This window comes from Pezoporus occidentalis, unplaced genomic scaffold (genome assembly GCF_034315485.1).
Source record: "Pezoporus occidentalis ecotype Australia unplaced genomic scaffold, CSIRO_AGI_Poc_V1 ctg8, whole genome shotgun sequence".
In the NCBI taxonomy this organism is placed as follows: domain Eukaryota; kingdom Metazoa; phylum Chordata; class Aves; order Psittaciformes; family Psittacidae; genus Pezoporus; species Pezoporus occidentalis.
Genome location: NW_026916158.1, coordinates 4,899,321 through 4,921,745, shown reverse-complemented (window position 1 = coordinate 4,921,745; position 22,425 = coordinate 4,899,321). Strand labels below are relative to the sequence as shown.

At 37.0% G+C, this 22,425-nt stretch overlaps 1 protein-coding gene across 6 annotated transcripts in view; it reads right to left on the bottom strand.

Moving 5' to 3' along the window:
- Nucleotides 1-22,425, bottom strand: part of LEKR1 (leucine, glutamate and lysine rich 1) — a 63,135-nt gene that overhangs the window by 26,275 nt on the left and 14,435 nt on the right. For all 6 annotated transcript variants that reach the window (XM_062603053.1, XM_062603055.1, XM_062603057.1 and 3 more), the window contains 3 exons: nucleotides 11,205-11,324; nucleotides 10,394-10,569; nucleotides 6,899-7,084 (listed from right to left, as the gene is read on the bottom strand). In XM_062603053.1, coding sequence (XP_062459037.1) covers nucleotides 6,899-7,084; nucleotides 10,394-10,569; nucleotides 11,205-11,324 — 482 coding nt within the window. The remainder of the gene's footprint in view (nucleotides 1-6,898; nucleotides 7,085-10,393; nucleotides 10,570-11,204; nucleotides 11,325-22,425) is intronic.

Here is a 22,425-nt window from a genome sequence, read left to right as displayed (position 1 = left end):
CCTTTTTTAACCCAAGCTAATTTGGAAATGTCAGAATTGGACCTACAGACCTGCTTCTCCTCCTATGTATTAAAATGGATTTGAAATACTGTCACTTACTTATTGTCTGGGAAAACTGAAGATGGGAAAATGGAACTTCTGACCTTAGTCTTCCTTGCAGACAGATTATATATTGTACACTTCCTTTAACATCGATGCTTCTTGGGGAAAAGCAGGAAAAGTGGGGGTCTTCTGTAGCTAAAAATCCCAGCACCTAGTCAAAGAGAACTATGATGCTGTTCTTTCCATCATATTCATGTTTCCTCTTCCACTTTAAGAGACTGCTGAAAAGCGCTAATGAGCCATTGCTTCATCTAACCCATATGCCACATTCTGTTCAAACACCAATACTGCATTCTCAAGCACTCAGCCTTCAAATTCTTAGTACCGCAGCTGGAATTAATAAAAACATATTTCAGCAGTATTTGTAGTATGAATAGTGGATATTTGAACTGCAGCCTACCTAAAACTACAGGAAACTATTCCCTCTTTGGATTTTCAAAGCTCTTCAAAGCAATCTTTAAAGTGTCATTAAAGCTACTTCATGTCGATGAAAATACTTCTTCTTTCCATGAAGAGTGCTAACATTCCGCACTCAAACTACCCAGCTACTCCTCCAGCTGCCTGCATTTTTCAATCATCTTTCATTAGTCTTATTATGTCAGCAGACCACTGCTAAATTTATATTTAGTAACTTAAGTAGCCCGTGAAGAAGTAGCATCAAAAGATTTAAAAGACAGATTTCATGTGCATAGCTAGCAATTTAAACCCATATAGAGGTAAAACCTGTAACTATAAATGGGCTAAAGGAAAACTGCAATCACTTTGTGAAGAAAAATTATTCTAGATCTGTGATTAAGTGAAGGAAATGATTTGGCTGATAATAAAAATGAAAGCACAGATTATTGGTTCCTCTCTTTTAGGATCGTGGGCTACTGCAGCTCTTCTGCCACTCTCAAACCTAAGAATACAGAAAAAGACACTATCACAAGGCATTATTGCCTTTTGTTTGTTCATTTTGTGAGTCTATTTGATTAGACAATTATTGACCAGACCTTATCCTGCACTGAGCTTTTTTTCAATACCTGTCATCTCTAGCTAACTGGATGATGCATTGTGAGTCTGAAGAGTGGGATGAAACCAGCAACCAAATTCACCTCTCTGGCAAAATGTAACCCACAAAGATCATTTTTGGAAAGACATGAGAAGCACCAGAACAAAGAAAAAATAGTAGAAATGAATCTTAGTTTCAGCTCTTGCAAATGACTGCTATCGTTTGAAATATTCAATAATTTACTTTTCTGTGATAAATACACAAAACAAGAACCTTCAAAGTATTGGCTGCAGAAAGGAAAATTCAGAACGTTTAAATCACAAATCCTGATAGGTTTTTATTTTCCTAGAGAACTGAGCTATTTCAGTACCAAAAAGAGATATTATGTTCAAAGTAGTTTGCAAGGGTAAAAAAACACAAACCAAACCAAACCACACCCCACCCCACGGCTGACATTCTAGATCTTGCTGATTTCCTGCACACTGACTTTACACGGTGTAAATTCACTACCTGGAATTGATTTTCACTAAGATCAGGTAATGCAATGACAAAAGAAGAGTTGTTAGTTCCTACTGATTTATTTTAATACAATGGCAAACTCATATAATATTTAATGCTTGTTTCATTAAAAAAGTCATGTTTTGTATTTTAAAGAGAACATTTTTATCATCGGTGTGTTAGCCAGCCTTATGACCCCCAGCCAGCAACAAGTTCCACTTAGAAAGTCTTCTTCAAATGCATATGGATTTATGTTTTACTGATCTATTCATGCAAGGTAGAACAAAAATGCCTGAGTTAGACGTCTTTCTCCCTTGAAATCTCCTTGATATCCACATCAAACATTTCACTGTTCTTTAATAACTGATTTATTATGAAGTAACTGTTATTTTTTTAATTCATAAAAATAAGTTTAAAAATGCCTCACATAAAACTTCAATCTACTTAGCTGATATTTTAGCTGTTCATTAAGATTTCACAGTTCTAATACTACGTATGAATTCCAATATATGCTGCTTTATTTGTGTTTTCTCCACAAAATGTTGGCTATTTCCAGTTCTTATTATAAGCTTAAAAAACAAATCCAACACATGCAAAATAAGTAAGCAGTAAATCAAAATCAAACAGCACAGCATGATAAGCAGCCATCATGGTGACACTTCTGCTCAAATATTACACCAACAAGATGACTGAGAATCCACACAGTCACACCAACCACTTCACAGACCTCTTGAGGGAAGGAGTAACTCCATAGAGCACTGTAAATTTTCAAACCTCTTTATAAACATAAAGAAGCAGCCTCCAAAATATTCCCTTTCAGTGGATAGGGGAAAAAATAAAACAGAAAACAACAACAAAAAAAAAAGTAAAAAGAGAAAGAGGAAAAAAATGAAAAAGATGAAGAAGAAAGAGAAAAGAAAAAAGAGAAAAGGAAAAAGGAAAAAGGAAAAAGGGAAAAGAAAAAAGGAAAAAGGAAAAAGGAAAAAGAAAGATAAAAGAAAGAAAAGAAAAAAAACAAAAAAAGAAAAAAGAAAGAAAAAGAAAGGAAAAAAAAAAGAAGAAAAAAAAAAGAAAAAGAAGAAAAAACATAGATGGCAGCTCTGGGCTGCCCTTCCAATGCCAGCAGTGGAAAAAACTAATAAAGATGTAAGCATGGATAAAACTTTTCCAGAATATTCTAAGATTTTAGGCTTCTTTCAAGAGTCATGTCTTTGCTTTCAGTTATGTCAAAGTGAAAAATACTAATTTAGTTCAATAATCCCAAATTTTTCCTCTCATCAAAACCAGAACTCTATTGTTGCTCACATTAATTCCAAGGGCAGCGTAACTGCTGAGAGCTGAATCACAAACATCCTCCCCAGATTAACTCGGAGGAGTATTCTGGATGAAAGAAGACATTTTGGAAAGTTAACAGGAAGTTTACATTCCAGCCTTGAGACGTGATTCTCACCCCCTGGGTTGCCAATTAATGTCTTTGCTTTGTCATTTCCTATAGAAGTCAACAAGCTCACCAGGTGATAAGCAAGTCTTTTTAATACTATTTGGAAGAAAAGTAAGCCAGTGTTCTTCATGCCCACAGGCAGGATGGAAGAAATAAAGGCAGAAGGAGTCATACCCATTAACTCCAGTAGTTACAGCCCCAAACACCTAGCCATCAGAGAGGGATTCAACCCCACCACTACAAATACAACTTCTTAAACCATAAACATGGAACAGAAAGTCCTTTTTCAGAGAACAGAAGATTGTTTTTACATTTTTTGCAGTGCAAGATTTAAATGTAAAATACAATGACTTTTCCAGCCACCCCACCTTTGCGAAAGCCATGGATGTTTTTTGCCTTGAATTTACTCGATTCTCCATGGAGTAAAAAGTGGGCAAAACTGAAAAAGAAAGTGTATTTTTACAATGCATGTGAACAAACTATTTACTCATTGTTTACAGGAACCTCTGAAGTAAATAGCTTTACAAAACCAAAAAGGAAACTCAAAGGGCCATATAGCATAAATGTAACAATACAAATATCTTGTGTAATGGCACTACATCACGTATTTGAAAGCTTAAAAAGATGGTTTTCTTAGGCTCAAGGCCCCCTTGGATCAAGGAGAGACACACAAAGAAGATAAATTAGCCTGTAATTACTCTTCTAGAGTTCTGGCTCCTTCCTTTGAACTTCACTGTGTTTTTCCGCAGTGAGAACAAAATCCTGAATTAAACGGACTTCAGACTTTCTGTAACAGCAGCAAGTGCCAACATTCCAGTTACCAAGAATGCCTGTGAACTACCAATGAATTCATTGGCAGTTTCACATGCCCACATACAGCCACTTCACCAAAAAAAATTAACTTAGTAATGTGTAATATTATCTGAGTTATACTGAATGTGGCATCTTACAAAAAGTAAAATCTACATTTCCAGATTGTACAAAGTTCTTAAGGAACAACAGTCTGCACACCAGCACTGCCAATTTAACTTGTGCCACCCACAGGTTTTTATTTCATAGGAAATTAAAAGACTTCAACACAAAAAAAAATGTCAAAGTATTCTTCAGAAGGAACTGGTTTTGCACTGAGATTATTTTATTTTGACTAATTTTCCCATCTAAAAGAAAAATGCATGTAAAATTTAATTATATTTTCCTCAAGGCAGGCAGGTGGTAGACCCAGTTTGAAAGCTGCAGAAGCTCAAATTTTTAGAGAAAGGTAAATAATAAATGATCTATTTGTTTATGACTTATCACTACCTGTGACTATTCCTACAATGACAGAAGGTAAGATATTCCTGAAAAGTAAGTTTCAAGTCTGGTTATATTGAACATATTAAAAAAGCCAAGTATTAGGGCAAAATGAGAATTTTATGTATATTGCTTCTTCACACGGTGACCAAAACATCACACTACATAAGCATATAAGAAGCACGTACCAAAATGTTGCTGTATGGATTCTTAACAGAGTACCTGTGACAGCTACCTGAGTGACATGGAGATCATTGCAATTATCACCACTTGTAGAATATCCAGACTGCTGTACAAGTGATCTTTCAGTTGCTCTGCATGGCACAAGACCACAGTAATGACCAAATGAACTTTCTTTCCCTAAATGATACTCTACTAGCAGAGAAAGGAAAGCTTAATCAACCAGAATAAATCATTGCTGTAGGTTTTACTGCAGGATCTGCAGTGTTAATGCTGTTTTGGGGACAGTCACGTTGGCTATCTTCTTTTGAGTGATTCTTTTGAGCAATTTCTAGTACACTAAGAGCCTCTCAGCTCCATCTCTAAGGTTACTTCAGCATAAGACACAAAGTGAATGTTGAGAAATGAATCCCATAGACTATTCGAAGGGATATAATTTACAAGTTTTGGACTGTGGCATTGTAATAGTCAATCTGGCAGTCACACATGTACACAGATTGAGATAAACCATGAATCCCTCAATGGAGGAGAAACACTTGCCTTTTGAAAAGAAGTGATGCATTTTTAACATCTTTTCCAAACAAGTTTGAAGTAAAACATGAGGAGTCATAGGCAAACTTATGCTCCTGGGACAAGCAATGTAATTTAGTTAACCAGTGCAACTAATGAATTCCTTCAGTTTTGTCTTTTCTAGCAATGTAACCTTGAGTTTATTTGGGATTTTGACTTTTTTATTACTATTTTTTTTACCCAGACACTTGTCTGGGTAATACATATATATATATATATACACATATATAATGCATACTATATATATGTAATGTAAATATAATATTGAAATTATTTACTTTTCTTGCAGAACAATCAACAAAGTAGATACCATTTATATACTACCAACATTTTATTTTACGTCTCCTAAAAATTCTCCAGGTGATTTTACATACAAGCCAAACAAAAAGGTAAAAAATTTCACAACTGTCCAACAGTGTGGTCAAGATTGTCTTTAAATTTTCTTTTTAAACAGAATTGATGCATTTCTTTCCATTTATTCAGATCTTCAGAAAGAGATAATGCAGCTTATGACTGCCAGCTTAACACTTTTAAGGCAATCCCCAAATCTTACCTGCCAGAGTTTACTCTGAACAGAGAACTAGGTAAGAAGAGGTAGCTACAATCAGACAATTAACCTACTGAAAAATGCCATGGGCAAGTTTTTGAGATACCGGAACACTTAGCAGGTCCCCAAGAAAAAAAAAAAAAAGAGAGACAAAAGTGGATGCTGTGAATAGTCCATAGAATAATATTTTCAGAGCAAAATGTAATTGACTTTCTTCCATTCAAAGTTTCTTTTTTTAAATAAATACCACAAAAACAAAGACATATTAAGTCTGTTTCTTATATGGACACTGTCTGGAAAATTATGCCGAATTATGTACTCATTTCTACCATTCAAACGCATCGCTGCTGGAACTTTCTTAACAGTACTGTTATACAGTGAGAGAAATAAAGACTGTTCTCAGCCACACAGGTTGACAACTCATTGGATGGTATCTGCAGTCTCACATTTGTTATTATCACTGTTATTGAAGCATCAGTCAAATTCCTTCACCATGACTAGCACTGAGACCTACTGCTTTAAATTTGACATTATATACTGTGCATAAGGCAGCACAGTTATTGCTGTGCCAGTGTGATGACTCAGAACATCACAACCTCTGTAAGTTTTCACGCTCTTAAAATGTCTCTAGGCCAGCCCTATGAATGCAATGCAGCATTAAAAAGAAGAGATTCAAGAGATACTAATACAAATAATCCTTTTGTAATGAGTCATTGTCTCAAAAGAGCTCTGAAGATATTAAAATTTCAAGTGCTATCACTGCTCTTTTACAGTTTCTCAAGAGGACTCCCTAGATTCTTGAGACACATTATAAAGGGCAAATCATTACATAGCCTCAAGTTTAATAAATCCATGAGAAAAAGATATTGGCTTAGCCTGAGTGACTTTTCAGTTCTGTTGATGATAGCCTAAAATCCTTCCTGGCCTTCCACTCAAAATGAGAGCATTTCTTTTCATTTTAATCTCAGAGCCTTCTCCCTGATGTTTTACATAAGACTGACAATTAACAGCATAACTACATTACCAACATCTTCACTGTTTTCCTCCCTTCCTTCATTTTCCCCCTCCCACTCAGCTGACACGTGTTCCCAGCAGGGTAACAGACTCCTCAGAATGACATACTGCCTGTCTGACTGCACAACACCCACATTTCATTAGGGTCTGTGTTGGGCTCCTGAGTGCTTTCACAGTAACAGCCACACTTTCGGTAAGCTTTTAAAAAAATGTTTTTAATTTCATTTTACTTGGAAGTTTGCTTTAAAAATCAAAATTTTCTTACCTAATGTTTCCTTTTGCAGCTCACGGCATCTACTTTGTAGCTCATTCCCTTGCTGAAGTGAAGTTTGAAGCTGTTGACTTTTCAGCTCAGCTGTGTCAGCCACCAATGTCAGATGTTTTACCTTTTCTTGGAGGCATTCATTCTCTCTCTGGGACTTTGCTAATCTTTGATTCAATTTGGGTATTTCTGAGGAGATAAAAAAAACATATAGGCTGTTGTCAAATGTACCTTCTTCACTAATAAGTATTACACCTGATTTTCAACTTCAGGACTTCAGCATGGGTAAGGATCAACACTTCTGCTGAGAACGTAGAGCACCAAAAAAAGCGCTTTGTGCAATACAGATAACTCCTACTTAGCCAAACACATATTATTGAGAAATAATAAAATATTTATTCTCAGCGATAATATGTATTTCTTCTAAGATCTCAATCAAATAAAATACATATATATAATCCACATGAAGTAATAGGTGACATAAATATTTGGATTCAAGCCTTCTATCTTCAGAAGATACACAAATCATTGTTGACATACAAAACCAATTGCAGACTCATTGAAATTAAATTGAGAAAATATCAAGGGGGGTAGCCTCTGCTAAAGCTCGGTTTGAAACTTCTGGTTCAAATGATGTTTGGGCACATGTAATACATTTTATTTTCTCATTCCTTAGATGACAACTGCTGTTAAAGTAATCACAAAGTGTATCTTTATTATATGAAATATAGGTTTTGTCTCTATCTTTCAACATGGGAGAGCAGAAGACCCAAGGAAGTTTCCTGGGAGGTTTTTACTGCAAGGTAAACAACTAAATTGTGGATGAAGTGTAGTAGGTCTCCTATATTTTCATGTGTTTTCCTGAGTTCAGTTATTCTCAATGACTGCATTTCAACATCTCCAGAAGTAGTTGCAATTCTATTCTATGCCTTCTTCAACTAGAGCCCTAAATGTTCCATTGTCCAAAGAACTTACACAACTTTTATTTACATTAATAATGACAATATTCCAGTCAGATTAAGGCTAATTCTATTGTCAAGTCAGCTATTATGTTTTGTATGCTGCCCATATGCAGCATATAAAACTGTCTGTGTCATGCAAATATTTTCATTATCTACAGTCTTTCCCAACAATTCCACACTTAAATTGATTTACTGTTAGACTAAATGATGTAAATACCAGAAGATTTTCTTATACTTCTTTCTACTTGCCCTTAATTAACCAAAGTTAAACAACGTACACATACAAGACTTCTTGCAAACTGTCTTCAAACTAACCAAACTGGTCTAGGCATAAGGAGTAGCACCTCACGTAACATTTTTCTCCCCAAAATCTGAATGGAAAAGTTCTGAAAACCTTGTTGCAGAAAGAGTAAGCTACAATACACAAAAATTTATTATACATTAATATGTTATCATATGTTGATAATGAGCGACTCATAAAACAACATAAAAACTTTTAAATGGCATTCACAGGCAAAAAAAGAAAAAGAAAACCAAAACCCCCTCAAAAAAAGACTAAATTGGTTTGATCTAGAAAGCTAGATTTAAGGATTATATAATATTCACAGCATGGCACTATTCTCAGTAGGATATGCTGAATGGAGCTGGCGATACACAACATGCGTGGCACATATAACCCTTAAAGAACCTGAAAGACTGCACTTCTGCTTTTATATAGATATTCGATATGTTTGCAGCATTACAACAAGTTAAACAAGGAATATTACAGAAAAGAAGCCTTAAAATGTTATGAATCCCTTTGAACCTGAAAATGCCTGCAGAAACACATGTTCACATTCCCTTTATTAGGTAGAAGTAGGCAGAGAATGAGCACAGGAAGAGAGGAATCCTTAGGGACATACAATACTTTCTGTCCTCAGCCTAATTAGGAGATGAAGCCATGTATCAAAATACGCAATACAGACACTGACATTTAAATTAATTGTTCTTATAAAACCTGAATACTAAAAAAGTGATTTTCTGGCCACGCTCATCTTCAGCAGGCAAGAGCCCTGCCTTCTGGGCTCTCTGCTGCCTGGGCTCAGGACGCCCTGACCTCTCTATTCCAACTCAGGCGCAGCCTCAACAGGATGCGTGCCTACTTGCTCCTGTGGCACAGCTGCCCCACTTCTTCCCAGTCTGAACAAAGCAGTCATTGAAAACGTTAAAAATTACTTCTATTTTCACAGGAAGCATAGGCTACTGGGGAGCTATTATTTAAAATGAAGCTACATATTTTCTAAGATACTCTGCGCATGCAGGTTTCACTTAAGCTGTGAATTTTCATGGGAGTTAACACAGTTTCTCCAGCAGAGTGATTTGGGAGATGCACATCACCTACCTTGCCCTTATATTCCTTCTCAAAAGGACAGAAAACATGATATCAGCTCACCTACTTCTTCACTATCTTATAACCCTGATAAAACTAAACTCCACAGGAAATAGCAACCCATCAACTTATACACACTGAAAAACTGTAAGGTAGGGAATACATATATGAAAAATAGGTCTAAAGGCCATTAAAGCTGCTGAAGTCAGCAGAGGAACCAGTTTGGATGCACTGGACGTTAAGAGTTTCTAATTACACTACTGCACGCTTTTTCAGCAAAACTAATCTCTTAACTGAGGCAGAGCAAAAGTGGTATTTAAGGATGAATCTGAGTTTTCAAGTCTGACTGCCAGCCTGAGGGCTGGGCATGACCTTCAGGAACAAACCGTCAGTTGTGACTTGCTCTCAGCTTCTCTTTTGCTGAAGGCTGCCCTTGTTTGAGCAGGAAGCAGTATGTGGGCCAAGTGAATTATTCTCAGCCCACAGGCTGCTCCATGCCCCTTTCAATCCCAAAGAACCCCCAGATAAAGACAGCTGTATTTGAGTATTACTTGTTCTTATTCAGAAACGGAAGGAGGGAGCAGTTGCCACATGTTGGGTGCAGGTTTGTTCATATACAGTAGCTCATGTATTCAAGGCAATCAGACGTGTAAACCAGTAGGCTGGTCAACAGAAGAGGTGCAGCCTGCCCACGCAGCAGGGTGGCAGTATTGCAGGATCCTCAAGCAGCTCCACAAAATATTATACTGCTGTCATGTAGCATCATGTGTATATGTGAGCATGTGCAAAAAACTGGCAACAGTAAAAGTAGGGCAAATTAAAATATCTCCAAGTCTTTGTGTTGCAATCACATCTATATACTCATAGTAAGTATATTACTTATGTTTCAAATAATGGAAAGTACTAATATTACTTCAGTTTCAATCTGACTTGGGTCAGTACCTAACAATAGGTTCAGCACACTAAGACAATAGGAACTGGACTGAGTTCAACGCAGTTCACGTGGTGCCACAGCAGCAGATGGGGTCTTCCATTACTTTGTATCTGGACAAGTTACTGTCAAAATTAGGAATTATCTAATTAATTTTACCTTCTAACTTACTCTGCTACACTCAACTAACAAAAAAAATATTTTATCTGACCCCAAATTATAGCAAGATGATTTACCTGTCAAAGCTTCTTTGCTAACTGTTTTTATTTGTATAAAGATTTCTTCTTTCATGGCAGCCCAGTTCTCCAGATTACTGGAGATGACTTCTTTAATACTGTCTAGTTCACTTCTAATAAAAGGAAACAGTGAAACTGCCTTGTTCAGAGTTGAGCAATGGTGTTCCAATGTATTTCTGCAAGACAGAAAAATAATACCATACATTTTTAAAATGACAAAATACTATTAGTAGACTTGGGAACTAAGGTAAACTTGACAAGTACTTTTATGTTATGTGATAATTTATACTATATTGGTTTACAACAATTTGTTGTATATTGAATATATTTATAATAAGTTTCTCCCTTGTAAATATTAATGTAGAATGTATATATATAAATGAAGACAACTGTACAGACAATTGTACAACCACTTTTTATTGAGAAATCAGAGTAATCATGTTTAAATGATTCTATGTCAAGTTTATGTTGACTCTTTATAAACAATGTCTATAGGAAATACAGTATTTCCAATGCATTGCAAGCAAGTGGTACACACTTCCTTTTAAGTGTTAATGCCTTTAAATTTGTGAAAAACTTATCCTCTTGCTAATAAGATCACCAGTTAGCAGTGGTATTTTCTGGTTACCTTTGCTAACATTACAGCATCTCACTATATTCTGGAAAAAGTAAAAAATACTAGGAAGGTTATAAACGCTCCTCTCACTCACAATACTCTCTCTGCCTGTGCCTGCATCTCCCCTGAAACCTCTTGACTGATTATCAGTGTTCACAGGAAGCACAATATCAGCATTTCTTTTTGGGTTCTTACCTGAGCACTTGTGATTGTTTATAGGCAGCTTCCTTTTCCTCTTGGAAATACCTCAAATCTTCTTTCACATTTTTTAAATCATCTTGCTTGTTTTTAAGTTCCACTGTGAGGGTTCTTATTCTACAGAGTTTACGAAAATAATCAGAAAGTATTATTTGCACTACTAAACAACCTCTAACTTATGTTTCAGCTTTAAATTAAAAATATGCTGAAAGTCTTTTTGAAGATCATAATCACGTATTTCACACTGAGGTATCAGATCTCCAAATAGAAAGAATTTAATCTTCTGGCCACTGTATGAGTCACTTGAGCAACTCTTTCAAAATAGTATTCATAATATTTGTAAAATAATGTGGAAATTTATATGTCCAATATCAGCTCATATGCAATGTGATATAAGTATCTTAAGAACCCAGTGCTCATTCACAGATGCAACACTGAACTCGTTCATCCTCCAAAAAAACATAGCCCATTATGAAAATCTCAGTTTAAAGTTCAGCTTTGGTACCCAGCTTAGGGGCTGTGATATCTAAAATGTATGATGAAAACTAGGTACCACAATGAGTTGCACAGGTTCTACACACAGCTGCAGGGATGTGTGGGGAAGAGTAATGGAGAGCTCATTTAAGCTGAAGAGGAAATTCCCTCAAGTCAATCAACAGCAAATACTAAATATTTGGTTACAGTTACCATAATTGTTTTCCATTCAGATTGTTTATCTATTTCTTAATTTCAGACATTTGCAAAAGATGGATCCCAATTAATCACTCTTGTTTCCCTTCAACCTCAGTTTCACACTCATTATCATGGAAGCATACTTCTGCATTGCTGAATTAGTTAATGGCGCTCTGCAAATACTAATAAAAAATACACATGTAAAATACATTCCTGTACCTTATTTTTACACCAACTGGAATTTAGGCCTCTGTTGCTTGACAATGGCATTTTAAAGAGCTAAAGAGAAACTTTTCACACAAAATGTTTCCACCAAATGTTACTTCTATGTACTCAGGCAATGACATTAGCATCAAAAAGATAAAAAATGCCAAATCAGTATGATTATTTTCCTACATTTTTCTTAAGGAAGATTTAGGGAGAGTGCAGGAAGCTCTGGGCTAGAGCCAGGTTTCCATGCTCCCACAACATGCCAGAGAAAACATTTATTTTCTGTACTTCCCCCCTTCCTTTCAGAAAAACAAACAAACAAACAAACAAACAAAAAACAAAGCAAAATAAAAAACAAACAAAAAAAACCAAACAAAAATAAACGAACAGATTTCAGGACTAGAACACTGTTGATCACAAGATGGGATGGGAAGGACGTGATAAATCCTGGTTGGGTGTCTGGGTCATGCCAGAGCACCAGCTCTCCTCTGTTCCCCTCTCACTCCTAATGCCCCTCAGGATACCTGCAAGCAATTGTCTTACAGAATAGGATGGAAGGAGACAATGTCACAACACCCTATATATGTATTTGCCTCAAACAGATCGAAAAGGTTTTTCATACTTCCTCCTCCTTGGTCTTTCAGTGTGCTGAAACAGCACATAATGGGTTTTTCAGTTATAGTACAGGTGACAAATTTTAGCATTCTACTTCAAATCTGACACCAAAAAAGATTCTAAATTTGGGACCAGGAAAGAAAAGTTCACTGTTATCAGGACTCACAAACACATTGTGCACCCTCCTCCTATTAAAAGTGCAAATTAAAGTTTGTCGCTTCAATTACACTTATTTCAATGAGATTACGACATTTCAGAAGTCGAGTATCTGTAATGGGGGAAAAGGGATCAGATCAGATATATGCTCATGGTTATGTACAAGAGTATTCAACTCAAGATAGACAATAAGTACAAAGTGGAGAAAAATCATTCTTTCATCACAGCTTGTTTCACAGTCAACAGACAGCCCCTGTCCCAGCCATACACTAGCATCTCACAGCCAAGGAGAAGGAACACTGCCTCTTGCAGGGGTTTCGCTCTGTCTCCACAGCACTTCCCACCCAGAGAAAGGGGGAATGAAACCAGAAGCCTCATCTGATGAGGCTGACCTGGTGGGGTTTTCCCCATTCCATTTATGGGATTTCCCACTCTCACAGCCTCACCCTTGCAGTTGGCAGCCAGACTGCCTGCTCCCCAGCCAGCTTGGCCCATTCCCACACCACCTGTAGCGGAAGCTGCAGTCATTTGGGCATGATTCCTGCAGTCACCTGGAAGCACACAGAGATGCAGCCAGCTCAAGGTAAGTGTTCGGCACATTTCTTAACATCTGAATAATCTCCTCATTTTAATTGCTTCAAGTTTCATATATGTATTTTGACAAAAATAGCCCCATAATAAGGCACAGGAGAACCAACCCGTATCTCTTACCACCATCACCTATCCGCAGGAGAGGAGGAGGAGGATAGCTGCCCTAGGAAGCATGGGGAGCTTTCCATCCCTGTACAGCTGTGCACTCGTTGGCCTCCTGCCTGCTCAGGATATGACCCACCTTCGTGCTGGACTCTAAGCCACAGCAACCACAGGTGCCCATGTCAAAGGAGTAGAAGGCTGACCTGCAAGTTTTTCTTTGCCTCTAAAATTTACCTTTTGAACGTTTTCATTACAGCAGTGGTTCAGACCTGTTTGGTTTTTTTTTTTCAAGCACAGTTATCATACAGTTAATAAATACATTTTAAACAGTGTTTTTCAACAACTTGGGACTTATTCCCACAGTTGTAATGAAATGAATGGAACCATATAGGAGTAACAGACAATTGAATCCAATTCCCTTCTTTTGTTACTTGCGCAAAAAGAATACCACATAGCACATTACTACCACTTTACAGCACAACTTTCTTCTATTAGCTGTACATAACCACTCTAATACAGTCTTCTGTCCCCAAAAGTACTACAATGATATGTAACTGTTAAAAATGAGTCCCTTTATAAGCTTTCAACACTAACTGCTAACTCACAGCAAGCAGAGTAAATGATCTATTTGTCTACTGGTGACTCACTGTCACAAGTAAATAAATATTTGAATCAGCAAATATTTTACAAAACCAAAGGATGGCAGAAGCACTACATCAGCCTTTGCTTCAATTTTAAAAAGCAAAAGAAAATAAGAATGATTTATAGAAAAAAAAAAAAGGCAGGCCATAATGTTAATGTGCATTAGTTGCAGTTCTCAGATAGATTATCTATAACATACCTACACCAAAATGCAAATTTAAAAAGTTAATAGTCCTGATAAAGAAACATGGATCTGTCCAGCTCTGCCAAAACCAAAACTGAACATCTGATAGTTAAAAAACAAGTTGTTGGGGCTCAACTGACATTATGGGGGAAAAAAAATGAAGAAATTTCTGCCATTACCTTTTTTGGAAACTTTACCCCTGACTACCTGTAAATTTCTTGGAGGTGGGAGGCAGGAGGGGAGAGAATAAAACCTGTCTGATTGCATTTAGGAGGAGAATCAGATTGGTGTCACTGACTACCAAGAAAATGTTCATTCCCTTAACACTTATACAAATTAAAATATATTTTTGCAGATGATATATTCTGCTAACTATACCTTGAGGAAAAAAGCAGTAATTTATCATTGAACAATAACAGATCAAAACTCTGGGATCCATGAAAAACTGGATGCTCATTTTCTATTCTTACTCATTCCAGAAGGGGCAGTATTTGAAGATCTTTTGGTTTAAAAGACACTTGCAAATAAGCACAGCCAGATTTTCTTCCTCTTTCCATTCCAGAGAACTGATAAAATGAGGTTAGCTTGGAAGTACAGGCTCAGAGAGCAAGCGGACCTTATCAGAATGTTCTGGTGACTTGCACACAAAGGAACAGGAGAAGGTGGAGAAGGCAAGACAGTTGCACTCAGTCTACTGTCATCACCGTAAGAAGGCAGAAAAAACAAACATGTTATTTTGGTGATATTTAGCACAAAGAAAAAAGTTCAATGTGTCATTAAATGCTGGCATTGAGAGAAACATCAGAACATAACTAATCTCATCCACTGTCCTACAATTCACATGAACTGTGAAGATTAACATCCTATCTTTGCAGCCAGCGTACTTTCCCAGTGAATACAGGAAGAAGCCTGCCCAGAGTGGGACTTGAATTATAACATGTTAACTACTACTGCTGACAACAAAAAGAATAGCATGAGAAAATAAAAAAGTAGTCGCCAGCAAACAAACATACTAATTGTACTAAAAGTAATAAAAAGAGCAATCACCATGTTTGTTTGAATTTAAGACTCATAGACTCATGGAAGACACTGCATTTCACAAGAGTTTAGATCAGAAGAAAGAATCTTTGCAGACTACATGGTACACAGCCCTCTGAGCCCCAGCAGGGCCCACTTTAAACCTGGATGAGGGAGTGCATCCTGAGTTGCCTGGAGATGGCAGGGTCAGTAGGTACAGTGAAGGCTGGAAAATACCGTCAATGATAAAGGTTTCACTACAATATTTTCAGCTCCATGAAACTCTAGAACCGGCTCATATCAAGGAGTTGCTCATTTTCATTTCAGCATGTTGCATTCTGTCCAATAGGCAAGTCAGTGTGCATTCCTACAAAGAAGCTGAGCATTTATACATTTGGCATGGAATATGTATAAAATGCATAGTCTGAAACTCATTGCACGTAATATCATCCACAAACTTCTTAATAATTGTCTTTTTTGTATTCTCATTCAGCATAGACTGCTCAAGTTAAGACAAGACTATTTAATAGTCTTCATATGCCATGATAGAATCATTCACTTCTTTGATTGCAGGTTAGCATGTGGCCCAATCTGACAGCAAATTAAAGTTATCGCTGACAATCAACCAAGAGGTTCTTTGTGAAGGTCTCTATCAGTCTCATGTAAGTTGACAGTCTTTTCAAATCTTACATTAATTGTTATCTATCTTTATTATCTTGGCAGAAATAAAAGATGTATTATGAAGATACCCCAGATAAATTTTGCTCCAGCAAAGGTAAATCTCTGGATCAGGTCTGGAAAACAATGACAGAAAGATGACTGCCTTGTCTCAAGCACTTCAGAATTTATCTTTGAGAGAAACCAAGATTTCATTTCCCAGAGCCACTAGTCCAGCTACCAGTTCATTTACAGTAACTACAGTTTATGTAATCTGTCATAGCAGTAATACTCAGTACTGTCAGAGCAGCAAAACTCAGGAATAACTTCTTAGAAGTCAGTGAACTTGCACTGATTCAGTTAAAAAAAAGAATAAAATACAGTTATGAGTAATTTGATAATTCCTTAAAAAATAAATGGTGCCAAGGCAAATTTATAGGCGAGTTTTTACAACAGTACTACAAACTTGCACCTGCAAATCAAATCGAAGTTCTCCAAGGTTTATGTTTGAGTATACTTCCTGAGCAGAAATTTTCTTGTTTTCTATACTTTGCAGGTACAGTAAAAACCAGGTAGAGACCAAACAATTATATGAGGACAATACATTGTGTTTCCCTAACACAATAAAAATAAATTTCATTTTCTGTGTTTGCATTTTTTTTGAACTAGACAAGTGTCTTCCAGATGAAGCCAACTGTTATTACATCTCTGAATGCAAATGTAAACCTAATTTTTCCTCTTAATTCTAAACCAGTCACAATCTGATTAAGCCCACCTTTTCATTTATTCTTCCTTGCCAAACATGAAATCTCTTTTTTCATATCATTCCTCTGATGAGGGACTCCCAGACCTCCAAATCCACAGAGCCCAGTGACCTAGAGCAGCAAGTGACCTTTATCCCTCCTATACTCACCTCGTTCACTTACTAGAGAATCCTTCAAAATACAGTCATGGCCAAAAAAGCATATCCCAGATTTTATTCTGGATAGCCACCTTCCCGTTTTTCAGTCTTAAAAGCAGAGTCAAGTGCAAAAGGCAGTCAAAAACAGAAGAGAAAATTGGTTTCTTGGTATGAAAGGACTAGCTTGAGTTCACCCTCTGGCCCCATCCGAGTTTCACTACTATGTGGCCACACAATGCTCCAGAACATAAAACCTTGTCCTGTATGCATGTGCACAAAATATATTAACCTTCTTCAATAAGTAACCACAAAGCTTTCAAAATTCAAGATAATAAAGCAGAACCCCTGTGGATTTCAGTAAGAAATTTTGGCTGAGTCTGGACTGAAAGAGATTAAGTATTTGTAGTTATGCCCAGAATCATTTTACAGATCAAGCTTACAAATCTCACATTAAATTATAAAGGGGAGGTAAGCAGAGGCATGAAAAAATAATTTATTCTTGCTTTTAACCAGTGGTCACAAAATGGATAGTAACTTTCTATACCCAAGCAGTTGAAAGTTTTAACTTGAGCATATAGTGTGAACAAATAAATGACCACCCATTAAAGGAAAAAAAACAACCAAAAAAACAAAAAACAAAGAAATGTTCATCACACCATTTTTCTTATCTCTACCATGCAATAGAGGGTACTAAACACAAATGCAGTTCTCTGACAGTTTATTAATACCATAACCAGGTTACAATAAAATAGTATCTAAGCATTACTTTAATATCTTATATGCAACTGTGCTGTCCACAAGAAGTTCAGCTATACAACAACTGATTGATCTCTTTCCCTAGCAAACAAGTAAATATGGCCTTTGTACGTGATGTTGTGCAGGGATTCCATGTTGGAACCACACAAGGGTGTAACAGAGGAACTACTCCCTGTAATTGCAGATGGTTTTGAGCACTGAAACTGGAAAACCTCAAGAACTGTAACATATAAACTGTTCATACAATAAGCAGAGAAAGAACTGAAAATACATGCCTAATACAGAAGCCTGCACTGAGGGAGATGAACTACTTTTACTTTCCTGAGAAAAGTTAGCCATGCACAGAGGCATGCATAGACTTAAACTGGAGCTGTCATGTCAGCAAACACCTCTCAAGTCCATTACTGAATTATATGGTACTGTTCTCAGGTGCCAAAAACCATGGTAACTTTATAAAACATAACTTCAAATTTTAATTTTACCTATTAAATATTAAAATATTTTAAATTAAATATACATGAAAATTATCATGGAAGCAAAATTGCAGATTTCATGTTGCCTTTTGCATTTTTCACTGACTGCTGTTTCATCCGCTTCCAGATAAGGATTTCGTTTCACTGGAACAAAGTTCATTTTATCGGGAGTTTGGAAGAAGGTTGAGCATTAACCTCAGAGTTTTGCACCTCATAATTCACTCTTCTGAACTGTCTCTGTGAACAAATTTCTCCTGCTTATTAATAATTAATCTTAGCATTCAATCATGTTAATAGAAAAAAACTTGTCAAAACTAGAACCACCACAATTTTAATACATCAAGATGGGGCTTGAGCTATCGCTCGTCAGTAGCAGAAAGCATGCATCCTATTGGGAAGGACCTGGCTGCAACATACTTTGCATAAGAATCTAACAGCAAGAGATTATTTCTCAAAGGCAGCATGCTGATTTGCTTTCTGAGGCTGTGATAAGATCTGTCAGTGATATTTTTTTTTTAGGTACAGAAGTGCACTGCTGTATAGACGGTGAGTGCAGGACCTAGGTCCCACAGGCCCTGTTAGGACTTTTGCAGGCTCTAGGCACAAGCCTGAGCCGTACTCAATTCATCATGATGACACCAGCAGGGCAAAATGCACTTATGAGTTTGCAATTATTAAAAAGAACACATTAAAACACTCTGGCATTATACAAATTCTCCTTTTTCCTGGTTAATAAATATACCCTAAAATTTATCATGTAGCAAAATAGAGATGTACTGTTATTTACAAAATATTCAATAAGGAAGCTGAAGGCGCTATTTCTTCGTAAACTTCATATCCTCTCTTCACACACACAAGTGGCACTTTCAAGTACAAACCTCTTGTGTGCTTCTAAACGTTGTAACTTGAGCTACCTAAAGGTAGAATTCAGTGCATACAGAGCTAGAAAAATTCCAGCACCTTCATGCTCTACAGTCTCCCCACAGTGAGGAACCACTGAATTATTTCTCTTTGCTAGGAAATGATGAGTGTGAAACTCAGGAACTCACTGAATCCCATGCTGATAACTCTTGTTGTATTTACTGGTCTCTCCTAAGCAGTCATTGAAGGAGCACATGTCCAAGACTTGCACATATCATCTGTAGCATGATGAAGAACACTCATTTACTACTTTATGAACTGATTTCTTATGTGTTAGATGATGCACCAGTGTAATTCTGAAAATACATTACAGGGCTGCAGTAATTATAATGTTTTGTTCATTAGTCATTTAAGGAACCTGAATGTGCACAAATCCATGGGACCTGATGAAATACATCTGTGCATCCTGAGAGAACCAGCAACTGAAGTTGCTAAGCCACTATCCATCATATTGGAAAAATCATGACAGTCAGGTGAAGCTCCTGATGACTGGAAAAAAGGGAAATATAACCCCCATTTTCAAGAAGGGGAAAATGGAAGACCCGGGACAGTAAGTGTCTGTGGCTGGCAGGGTCACAGAGCAGATTCTCCTGGAAAGCATGCGAGGGCACATGAAAAACAACAAGGTGGCTGGCGACAGCCAACATGGCTTCACCAAGGGCAAATCCTGCCTGACCAATCTGGTGGCCTTCTACAATGGGGCTACAAAACTGACGGACAACAGCAGAGCAGTTATCATCTTCCTGGACTTGTTCAACACTGTCTCTAAACCAGAGAGACATAAATTTGATGGATGGATCAGCTGGCAGATGAAGAATTGGCTGGGTGACTGCACAGGAGACCTTATAGCAGCCTTCCAGTACCTGAAGGGGGCCTGCAAGGGTACCAGAGAGGGATTCTTCATCAGGGATTGTAGGCGATAGGACAAGGGGTAATGGATTTAAACTTAAAACAGGAGAAGTTCAGGTTAGACATAAGGAAGAAGTTCTTCACTGTGAGGGTGCTGAGGCACTGGAACAGGTTGCCCAAAGAAGTGGTAAATGCTCCATCCCTGACTGTGTTCAAGGCCAGGATGGAGAGAGCCTTGGGTGACATGGTTTAGGGTGAAGCTTCCCTGCCCATAGCAAGGAGGCTGGAACTAGATGATCATAAGGTCCTTTCCAAACCTAACCATTCTATGATTCTATGCTTTTTTAAAAGTCAAAATATGCACAATCTCCCAAGATACCCACATATGATGGTATATAATACAAATAACATTGTATGCTCTAATCCACATTTAGAAAAAGGTCGCTCCTTTACCTCTTTATTTCATCCAGATTTGGCTCACAGAGATTTTTTACACCAAATAAACTCCACTATATGTTCAATAGAAACAGACATATTAAAAAAAAATCTATTATAAGTGACCTTTTTGCCTTGTGTTCTCTCCCTTCAAAACCTATTTTTAAAATGGTGATGCAGTTCTTAAAGCATGTTCCAACTCCCCATTTCCAGTATTTTCAGTCTCCTAGGACAAGAAACCACACATCATTTCCACCACACTTCTGTGTAGACCAGCGTGTTGTTAACTCTGCCCAGTCACTTCAGTGCTTTATTACAAGTTCAGACTTTACCATGCAAGGCAGTTGCTGATGCTTTCCTATGTGATCATGTTGCAAATAGGAATATTTATTTTGGGCAAATTCAACAACAAAGCATTTTCCACTATATTAAGTTTTGCCACTGTGATAGGAACTAATGAACTTCAGAAAACACATGCAAAAAAAAGCACAAGTATGGAAAAAATACTGCTTCTGCATGTTAAAATGTTGGGTTTAGATGATCTTTAAGATTTTATTCTTTATGGATAAAATTTTCATCATCTACATGCATGACACAGAACCTTAATCTCACAGTAGTAACCAACAAGTAACTCTTCTTCTTAGATTTGTAAAAAAGTTTTTAGAAATCTATTTACAAGGGATCCTTGACACAGGACTTGCTAATTGACATCTATATACCTTTTCACATGTCTAAACATCATAAAAACTTTTTGCTCCTTGTCACACTCAAGGTATTCAGCACTACTATACCTTTCAAAAGCATCTTTAGTATTTAAATCTGGTTTAGATTTCTTATATTGGATGTTGCAAGAATTATTAAAATTCACACCACAAATACAATCTGCCTCTCATGTAGTATGACAAATGTCAAAAGACACTGCCAGAGAAAACCTGTTAATAAATTCAGCTCTAGGGACTCCAAGAACTTGGGGGATCCCCCAGAAACACAGCTAAATCCAATCATACTTGTATCTCCAATGAACTAGAAAAGTAAGCCCCCAGTGAAAGCACCCATTACTAATAAGTTTAAATAGGTGACAGGCCAAAAATGGTTAGTCAAATGACACACCAGCATTTCAGCTTAACCAACCATGAACCATTGCTCCAGCAGCCAGCAGTACAGAGCACAACATGGTTATCAGCTGCACAGACTATCTTGAGTTGGCATGTGTATTGATAGCGTTGCTATCTCAAGCTAGCCACAGCCCTTCAGGAATAGCTCTCATGCAAGTATTCTGGAATTAAAGCCATTTTAACATGGAGCAAGATCTGAATAGCCAAATTGAATCAGTGTAGTCAACAGCACAATGGTTTGTTCCCCGTCTCCCAATGAAATCCCAAAGGGTATGTAACTAATTTCTGCAAATTTCAGGTTCCTGGGTGGCTTTCAAGGTTAACCATGGTTACAAATAGCAATACTTTAACCTAGAAAGAATATAAAAAAGAAGAAGTCTGCAGCTGACACGAAGGATTAAATCCCTCAGTCTACCAGAGATAAAAAGGGAAACAAAATAAATTAAAAAATAAAAAATAAAAGAAATTCAAAAAAAAGGAGGGGCATATTTGGCTTCTGATAAACGTTTGGGAAGAATGATTTGTCAACCTTACAAGAACCACAAGATAGTATGTAGAACAGTCAGTTTATGCCAACAGCACAAGGTAACCAGAGAGACTCAGTACAGTGGAGATAAGAAATATTTAGAAAAGCTACTTAACAAGGAACAAGAGTTGATTTATGGCCTGAATGAAAGACTATCGAAAGTATTCTTCTTGATTTCAACAGGATTTAAATCAAGTTGAGCCTTTAGGGAAAAAATGCATAGATAAACCTTTTATTAACTGTTACAGCTTTACTAAAAGTGTCTGAATTAATATTAAGTTTACCTATGGCAAAAGAGCCTCAGCAAGAAGAATGTGCTGTCACTGCTTCTGCTAACACGCTGAATACAGCCACCATAACTGCCACCCAGAGCTCTTAAAGGAACAAGGAGCAAAT